Here is a 10019-nt window from a genome sequence, read left to right as displayed (position 1 = left end):
AAGTCCCTCAGTTGTGCTCAGTGTGGAAAGATGGATCTCAGAATCGTACAGTCATTGTTGTAAAGGGCTCAAATACACAAAAAAGCTGGAAAACCAAAGAATTAGTGGAAGCTGCAGGGTTTTTCCGAAGAACAGCAGGTGTGAAAACTTTTGAATTTGAAGATCAGGGTAAACTGAACTTATTTTGTCTTCCGTGAAACATGCATTCATCTTCTGTAGCCTCTAAAGGGCAGTACTAAAAAAAAAAGAAAGAAGATATTTAGGCAAAATAAGACAAATGTACACCTCTTCATTCGGTTCAAAAGTTTTCACAACCCGGAACCCCTTAATGCATTGTTTCTCGTTCTGGAGCATCGGTGAGCATTTGAACCTTCTGTAATAGCTGCATACGAGTAAATCATTTAAAAATAAATGCATATTATAACACAATGAAAGTGTTATATTGTTATGAAACCCATAATAGGAGCACTTTAAGAATGCATATTGGTCCTTCGAGCTACTTAACAATTATTTGTACACTTCAGGACTGCTCTTCAGTGTCATTTTTGACAGCTGTCTCATTAAAGGTAACAGTATCATCTCTCTTTAACACTGAGCATGTAACAGACGCTAACTCACCTCTGCTGAGGAATATCCAGACGAACAGTCCAGCTCCGCATCACTGATCAAACCAAACACCAAACAATCAGCACACACTTCTGTCTCTGCTCAAGAAGATTCAAACAGAAGCTGACTGTGAACCGCACCTGTCTGAATCCTCTCCCGTCTGACTCAGAGCAGCGTATCCCTTACTGAACCTCACACTGCGGAGAGAAGAGAAGATCCTTTACTCTCTTACAGTGTGTTTGAGGAGAAATAAAAGAAGGTTTGATGAGTGTGAGCGGTGAAACACACTCTCTTTAATCATTAATAAACGCTTTACTGTAGCAGAGAAACACTGTACTAAATAAAACACACGATATACCGATTGTAGTCTGAATTCATCTGTGCATTCATATGCAGCACGCTATTTTAGATTCGATTTTGAATTCGATTTTCTGTTTTCATTTTAATTTTAAAATGTTTTAGTAATTTTGTTGCAGATTATTATAGTTATTTACCTAAAACAAGTCAAGTCATCTTTATTTATACAGTGTCAGATTGTGTTAAAGCAACTTTACAGTGTTAAATATAAAAATAGTGTCAATAATGCAAAAAATAAATAATAAATAAATAAATAAATAAATAAATAATAACAATAAACATAAAAAAACCTTTTATTTATTTGGCTAGTTGCCAAAGCAAAATTTCTCATTTGCATTTAGTTTAACTTGAATTACAAAAATAACTAAAACTGAAATAAATTAATAAAAATTATATAGATATAAAAAAAATGAACAAAATTTTTTTTGACTGAAAAAAAAAAAAAAAAAAAAAAAAACTTCAAATTAAAACTAATTCAACATTAACAAAAACCTATAATAATATTTCAATGATACTAAAATAACATTACTTTTTTGTTGCATGTTTTTTCATTTTCTTAATTTTTGTTCTTTTGACGGTTTTAACATTTTTAGTTTTTACCGCGCTTTTGTTTAAATTATTTTAGTACTTAAATGAAACGAAATGAAAAACCCTGAAATGAGTTTTATTTCAAGTAATGACTTTTTTTTTTTTTTTTTTTTTAAGTGCATGAACATAATGATACGCAGTTTAATGCATCTGTAAATTACACACACATTAGTTGCACTGATTAAAAAAACAAAACAAATGCATCCACAGAATGCAATGCAAGTCGCTTAACATAAAAGCATCTGTCAAATGCATAAATGCAAAGAAGTGAATATTTCGTGCACGTATGTTTTCAAGCGAGACTCACGTCCTCGGTTTGCGTCGGAGCTGATGAAGCAGTCCTCGTCTGGCCGTGTCTCTGGGCTTCTCTGCAAACACACACTTTCTATTTCAGCACATGCAGGTGCAGACACGAGAGCAGAAGAGTGATCTGAGCTCTCAGTACTCACGGACAGCAGGAGCTCTGGGCATGATATACGGCCCTCTCTTCTCCACCGCGTGAGTTTGCTCACAGTTTTCAGCTCTCTAATGATTAAACATCTCAGTTCAACTGAATTCAATCATCAACAAAGTGAGATGAGAGAGAAGTAAAGGGCGGTTCATTTCAGAAGTCATTGCTAGCATAGTTTTCTCTTAACAATTGCATCTTATCCTGGTATACTGTCACACACACCATGCATTAGTGTTGTATTATTATATATCTTGTGCATAAACAAAATAAAAAATCTCTTTATTAAATTTAATTACTACTTGATATTTAGCATGCATACTTTTTGGTGCATATTAAAAAAGCCAGTTTACTTGTTAGTGGCTACTAAACTTGAATACTGATTCTGATATCATATCTCACGTGCTCGTGAATTCAGATAACAGCACCTTCATCGCGGCTGAAGACTCTCGAGTGCGCGGCTCTCGGCTCTCCGTCGTGTCGCTCATGTCGGTGCTTCCGAATGAGAGTTTAAATGAGAAAGCATGTCTTAAATCACACTGTCGAGGCTCATGCTAAGAGTTTCCAAACACTGCTGTAAACAGAGATTCTTCTTCGCCTGACGTCACTTGCGGCGCATTCTGCGCGCTGCTGCCGCTCACAGGCGCTCCGGCGCCACTGCAGCCTTAAATACACCACTAACTATGAGAAGAATGAGTGTTGCTTTTGTTATTTTTGTGTTATTATTTTTTTTTTTTTTATTTTATTTTTTTTTCTTTTAGTTTAACTCGATGAGCCATCAGGCTCCTGAACTATTAACATCAGCATGACTTCACTTAATAATCAGTAAAATATTCAATATACTTGTCACTTGCACTTTCTGTTTTTCTCTCTATTTTCTCTACGCTGTACAAACTGTTTGCACATTCTTCTCTTGTACATTCCTGCTTATTAAATCTACAGTATACTGTCCTGCACATTTTATTTTATTTTTTCCATACCTGTATTTATATATAATTTTCTTTTGTGTTTGTATTCTATAATAATTGCACTGTCCTGAGTTATATTTCACTGCTGGTTATATATTCTCTATAAAAATCTTGACTACTAAAACACCTAAAACTGAAATAAAAATCATAGATATATTTAAAAAAAATAATAATATTTTAAGTCAATGTTTTAATAATTGTATTATTTTTTTTGTCATTTTTATTAGTTGTTTTTTTAATATCTATATTGTTTTTTATTAATTTTAATTGTATTTTTAGTTATTTTGTTACATCAAGTTTATTACACCTGGTTTTATGGGAAACTGATCAAAATTAAGGGAGTTTATGATTAAAACAAGAACAAATATCTGCTGCTGGTTTACAAAAATCAACTTAATTCAAAGAAAAAAAAAGCTTGATTTAAGAATGTTTAGATATTTGGTTATATTTATGTGAGTTTTTAATTTAATCTTTTTTTTGAAATGTTTTTAGGCTTTTATAATAATATTTCGAATGGTGATGGGATTTATTTTTTTTTTTTTTTTTTGTGGCTCACAATTTTAGCATTTTAATGTGTCAAATTCTTTTAATTCAGCTCATGATTGCAATCATCACAAACACAGTGATCTGTTATAACGTCTGTGTCCCTCTCAACTCTCATCTCATCATCCAAACACAAACGAAAACACTCAGACACATTCAGTATTGCTTCGTTTATTAGGCCCTTTATTTTCATACAGGACGGGATGAGTTTGACTTCCTGAATATCGTACAGTGAGCAGAGAGGTAGAAAACCCCGTGGAATTTCCAAAATCCCTGAAACAGAAGCAGAGACAGATCATTATATGGGCAAAACTCAGTGCATTAAAAAATAGGTATTAAAAGCAAGTGATGCTTAAGAAACACTTCCTTCTACAAATGCATTTAAAAGTATCTGTAAATGATATCAGATGAAAACATTTTACTTTCATGGAAGGAAACACCACACTGAACACCCTAGCAACCACATAGCAACACCCTTGTAATCGCCAGCAACCACATAGCAACACCCTAGTGACCACCCACAACCCCTAGCAACCACATAGCAATGCCCTCGTGACCAGCCAAAGCACATAGCAACACCCTAGTGACCACCCACAACCCCTAGCAACGCTCGTCACCAGCCAAAGGACATAGCAACACCCTAGTGACCACCCACAACCCCTAGCAACCACATAGCAACGCCCTTGTGACCAGCCAAAGCACATAGCAACACCATAGTGACCACCCACAACCCCTAGCAACGCTCTTGTGACCAGCCAAAGCACATAGCAACACCCTAGTGACCACACACAACATATAGAAACCATATTGAAAAGCTCTTGTGACCAGCCAAAGCACATAGCAACACCCTAGTGACCACCCACAACTCCTAGCTACCACATAGCAACGCTCTTGTGACCAGCCAAAGCACATAGCAACACCCTAGTGACCACCCACAACCCCTAGCAACGCTCTTGTGACCAGCCAAAGCACATAGCAACACCCTAGTGACCACCCACAACCCCTAGCAACCACATAGCAATGCCCTTGTGACCAGCCAAAGCACATAGCAACACCCTAGTGACCACCCACAACCCCTTGCAACGCTCGTCACCAGCCAAAGCACATAGCAACACCCTAGTGACCACCCACAACCCCTAGCAACCACATAGCAACGCCCTTGTGGACCAGCCAAAGCACATAGCAACACCATAGTGACCACCCACAACCCCTAGCAACGCTCTTGTGACCAGCCAAAGCACATAGGATAGCAACACCCTAGTGACCACCCACAACCCCTAGCAACCACATAGCAACGCCCTTGTGACCAGCCAAAGCACATAGCAACACCCTAGTGACCACCCACAACCCCTAGCAACGCTCTTGTGACCAGCCAAAGCACATAGCAACACCTTAGTGACCCACAACCCCTAGCAACCACATAGCAACGCTCTTGTGACCAGCCAAAGCACATAGCAACACCCTAGTGACCACCCACAACCCCTAGCAACGCCCTTGTGACCAGCCAAAGCACATAGCAACACCCTAGTGACCACCCACAACCCCTAGCAACCACATAGCAACACCCTAGTGACCACCCACAACCCTAGCAACCACATGATAAGAAACCAACTTGTCTGTTAGCTGCGTTGAGGAATCCGAGTGGACTCAGACTTTATGGATGCCCAGCTCTTCTGGAGTGGAGATGCCCAACTCCTGCAGCGTGGGTCTGAGCTCCTGGATCACATACGGATAGATCTCCTTATGAGGACCAGACTTATCCTGAGAAATAACAGAGCGTGTGTGGCATGTTAATGATCAAACCCACAAATAATTAACCTCCTGCCCAGTGGATTAGACCGAGCTGTAATTAAGCATGCACGACCTTTTCAGTGTGAATGAAGATTAGACTTCAGTAATAATACAGCGGAAACATCTCCATGCCTCTGTGATTTCACTTCTAATTACCTTTTTAATTAAAGTGCCCCTATTATGGATTTTTTAAATGACCTTTCATGCAGTGAGTAACGCAGATATAACATCCTGCAAAGTTTTAACTCTGAGAGTGCACCGTGTATAAAGTTATTGTCTCTCAAAAGAAAGAGTCGTCTGCATTTTAGTTTGATGATGAATGGCTGAAATGTCAGGCGCCTGTGCGATCAGACGGAATAAATCAAATAAAGATATGAAGAAAATAAATAAAATGCATTCAGAGTGACACAAAAACAAGACTAAATGACCAAAATGCTGTCATTCTACAAAAAAAATTAATCGTTGAGCAAACCGTTTGAGAGTCACTGAGCAAATAAGATAAAAATAAATGCATATTATAAGACAATGAAAGTGTTTTTTGACCTTGCACGCATGTCAGCCTGTTGTTGGGGGACTCCCAAAACCAAAATATGAACCTTTCATAACCCATAATAGGGGCACTTTAATAAATGGTCTGTAGATCAATAAAAGCATTAAAGACAAACGTGTTTTAAGGAATAATTCAGGCAAAAATGAAAATTTGATGAATGTATTCACCCTCAGGCCATCCGAGAGGAGTTTGTTTCTTCATCTGGTTTGTAGAAATGTAGCACTGCATCAGTGTCTCAGCAATGTATGCTCTGCAGTGAATGGGTGCCGTCAGAATGAGAGTCCAAACAGCTGATAAAAACATCACAATAATCCACAGCACTCCAGTCCATCAGTGAACATCTGGAGAAGAAAAAAGATGAAACACATCCAGCATTAAGACGTTTTTAACTCAAATACATAGAGTCCATAATCCATAATAACACTTCCTGCAGTGAAAAAGTGTTCTGGTGTGAATCAGGAGAGAAATCTGCACAGATCAAGCAGTGTTTAAACAGCTCTAAACAAATATGTGTCTGGATTTTGATGTGAGAGACAACAGCAGATTCACTTTTTCACTGGAGGAAGTGTTATTATGGATTATAGACTCTATGTATTTGAGTTAAAAACATCTTAATGCTGGATGTGTTTCATCTTTTGTCTTCTCCAGATGTTCACTGCTGGACTGGAGTGCTGTGGATTACTTGTGGATTATTGTGATGTTTTTATCAGCTGTTTGGACTCTCATTCTGACGGCACCCATTCACTGCAGAGCATCCATTGCTGAGACATTTCTCCAAATCTGATAAAGAAATAAACTCATCCTGATCACGGATGACTGGAGGATGCCTAAACTTTCCACATTTAATTTTTGGGTGAACTACTGATTTAAGATGAAAGCGTGAGCTCTTTTCTAGCGGAGCGTTTGTTTCTCTCACCTTGACGGCCTCCAGGATGCGGATGGCGCTGGCCAGATCATTCAGTCTCCTGCAGGCGCGCAGAGCAGAGTCCAGGATCTTCGGTTCTGGAACGAGGTCGTATCCAATCAGAGTGTTCATACCTGGAGAGAAAGAACAGAAGAATCACAAACATACTCATAAACACATCTGTGTTCAACATTCATAATAATCAGAAATGTTTCTCGAGCAGCAAATCAGCATATTAGAATGATTTCTAAAGATCATGTGACACTGAAGAATGAGGAATGATCACAGAAATAAATGACAGTCAAACCAAAAATTATTAATAATTTTTGATATTTTTTTTTACTATAGTTCAAAGGCCTATATTTTACAAATGCACAAATAATGTTTTGACGTTGAATACTGATAATAAAGCAAATCACTGAATTAATACGCGAGTCATTTCGATTGAACCGAATCATTTAAATGTTTGATTCCTTCAGGAACGAAACGAAACGCCGTCACGTCGCTCAGAGACGCAAAACAGCGCTGTGGCTTTGTTTGGAATTATTTTTGTTGTCGAAATAGTGCAAAAACAGGCAATACGTTGTCTAAAAATGTAAGTCTCTTAATCAACTTCTAGTTTATTGAACTGTTGTTAAAAACACAAATATCACCTTTGTAATCGTAGTAATTTTAGGAGAAAAATACAGGCTTTTCATGTGAAATTGATTAATTATATGACGTGGTATGACTATATAAATGTTCTGCCCCCATGTCTTGAATTTGTGATCATTCTGAATGTATTTTAATTGACTGAACACACTAGATGCATGCACTCGGTAGGTGTTTTGAATGCTTTTTTGCTAAAAATAGCTCACTTGTCATGGTGTTAACTGTTTACATTGAATATACCATCTGACATTATCAGGATCTATTTGTTTCGAGTTCTTATTACCATCTTCTAAACTGTGATGATGTGAGAAGTGTCTGAACAGATGTTGACACAGAAAACATCAGTTTGTCAGTGTGCGGTCACCTTTGCGCAGCTCCCAGGTGTCCAGGTCTGGTTTGCTGAAGTATGTCACCCAGCGGGAGTCAAACTCCTCATCCGTCTCCACTTTAGCATGAGAGTAACATCTGACAGCCAGAGGAGCTGCAGAACAAGAGCAAAAACACACTCTGACTGTAACTACTGTAGGCCCGTATACAAACAATACCAGGGCTCTCAAGTCTCACGCATTCACCGTGAGACACACGCATTTCAACCCGTTCACACGCTGAGAAATAAGGGTGGATAACTTTTCCTGCTATAAATAATGGACGAATACCGGGGAAGCTCTCTGCCGAGTTCAGAGTTAAATGCCTTCTATCAGCCAATCAGAAAATAGAATGTTGTTGTTTCCGCAAAAATAACGTGATCCTGCTACAAGCGCGTTTGTTACTAAGCAACATGGATGCGCGCGCCGTGTAAGTTGAAAGAGATACATCCGATACATTCTGCAGGTAACCTTTTTTTTTTTTTTTTAGCATTTTGATTTTACGATATATATGATATATTACGATAATATAACAATGCGTTAATCTGACAAAAGACAGACAAGTTCATCCAAATAAAATACATTGTTTTGTATATTTCAAAAACACAAATGTATGAAAAATAAAAAGAAATGTGGCTCCAAACGAGCGAACTGAACTCAGTGCTCAATGTACATACTGTACACATACAGTAGAACTGCAGAGCAAATCCTCAAAAGTCAGTCAGGAGCACCTTCTAATCAATAATCAAAAATTCTGATCAAATATTAGCCTTCCCATTACGAGATGATATTTGACTCCTTAAAGTGATTTTTACACCTTTGTAATGGCATTTTTCTAACTTCATTAAAGGTATGTCAGCTTTTGTCAAATTCAAACAAAATATATATTTATAAGCTTTTTTAAATTTCTAATTAAAACAGCAGAACAAAATCAAGTAGAATAAGTTACCAATCAAATGAAATCAGTATTAAAAATAATATTAATAATAATAATTTGTACTACAGAGGTGGCACAGAAGAACACAAAAGTGGCTTGTTAGGTGTATTTTCAGACGTTGAATGAGGCTCAGAGCGCAATTAAATTCATAAATTCATGTTGAGGTTAATGTTTTAAATATAAAATTTTAAATATAGAAATGTAAAAAAAATTAAATAACAGAAAATATCCTTTAAAAACGGGGAACCCTGGTTATTCATATTTGATCAGGTCAATTATGAAACGAGAGAATTTTGTGCTTCAAATATTTGAATGGCTCCTCCCCTTTGAGTGGCTCCTCCCCTTTGAGTGGCCCCTCCCCTAATCTCACTCCAAACTTGAGAGCCCCGATAATAACACAAGAGTCGAGCGTTATTGAGAGTTCGGTGTCTGCTGTGGGTCATTACAAGGACAAACACGCACACACACACTGACACAAGCGCACAATAATCACACAAACACATTTAAGCAACTAGCGAGCTGTCAAAAACAGGCTTTACGCTGCGACGCGACGCGATCTCATCAGATCAATGAAAGGTCATCGACGGGTTCTGAGATCAGATGAAGCTTCGTGAAGCTCGCTCGCTTCGGTGTGTGTTTCTGTACCTGTGAAGGCGGCTCGTGTTCGGGTCAGAGTCCCGATACCGCGCAGAACCGCCGCTGAAATCATCCCGCTGCCGCTTTATTTCACCGATGAACCTAGACTGCGGTACAAACAGGACACGGCGCGCACTGATGACGCAAGACGCACAGCGGGATGACGCATGAGGAAAAGGGCGTGCTAACAGTTCACTGCTGGAACTGATGGTGGTAGAAGTAAGGTGTGATGAATCTTGTGGTGAAGTTCTTGATTTTTTCAAAGTCCGAGAATGCTTTTGGTAGCAATTGGGAACTTTTAAAATTTAAAACTGGCCAATATTTGAGGAATTATGGTAGTATCTTATCAAAAAAATGTAAACTGGAGGAAGAAAGAGTGGTCTCTAAAATAATTTCCTTGTACCAGAAGGACCCTGCGGATATATCAGAAGAGGAACGACTATCTTTAATTTCAGAACAACTTAAACTAAAATGAGATCTTCTCTAACAAAGCAAAAGGTGCCTTTATAAGGTCAAGGGAAAAGGTGGATTGAAGAAGGGGAGCAGAACTCTGCCTATTTTTTTGGCTTAGAAAGATATCATGGGAAATTTAATTTAATCCAGCAACTTAATATCAATAATACTGTAACTGATAATCCGAAGAGCATAGCTGTTTTCTGTGCGGACTTCTATAGT

General features: G+C 38.1%; 2 protein-coding genes across 4 annotated transcripts in view; both read right to left on the bottom strand.

The window, feature by feature from the left end:
* LOC122140474 (protein FAM219B-like) overlaps positions 1–2642 on the bottom strand; it is a 3723-nt gene extending 1081 nt beyond the window's left edge. Inside the window, exons 1-5 of one of the 3 annotated variants that reach the window (XM_042744558.1) lie at positions 2428–2642; positions 2001–2076; positions 1859–1919; positions 747–803; positions 619–661 (exon numbers count right to left, since the gene is read on the bottom strand). In XM_042744558.1, coding sequence (XP_042600492.1) covers positions 619–661; positions 747–803; positions 1859–1919; positions 2001–2076; positions 2428–2487 — 297 coding nt within the window. In that variant the 5' untranslated portion in view covers positions 2488–2642. Of the gene's footprint in view, positions 1–618; positions 662–746; positions 804–1858; positions 1920–2000; positions 2102–2401 lie in introns of all 3 variants that reach the window. The other 2 variants (XM_042744561.1, XM_042744559.1) reach the window with 2 other exon arrangements.
* Positions 2643–3665: 1023 nt separating this feature from the next.
* On the bottom strand, positions 3666–9500 carry LOC109050013 (cytochrome c oxidase subunit 5A, mitochondrial). Its single transcript, XM_019067682.2, has 5 exons — positions 9354–9500; positions 7771–7887; positions 6768–6889; positions 5123–5271; positions 3666–3783 (listed from the first exon to the last, which is right to left on the bottom strand). Exons 1-4 carry the CDS (start codon positions 9415–9417, stop codon positions 5158–5160), a joined length of 417 nt encoding a protein of 138 aa, XP_018923227.1. The 5' UTR covers positions 9418–9500; the 3' UTR covers positions 3666–3783; positions 5123–5157.
* Positions 9501–10019: the final 519 nt, after the last annotated feature.

The sequence above is a fragment of the Cyprinus carpio genome, chromosome B18, assembly GCF_018340385.1.
Source record: "Cyprinus carpio isolate SPL01 chromosome B18, ASM1834038v1, whole genome shotgun sequence".
Taxonomy (NCBI): domain Eukaryota; kingdom Metazoa; phylum Chordata; class Actinopteri; order Cypriniformes; family Cyprinidae; genus Cyprinus; species Cyprinus carpio.
The sequence above is the reverse complement of the archived record's forward strand: the minus strand, read 5'-3'. Positions and strand labels throughout refer to the sequence as shown.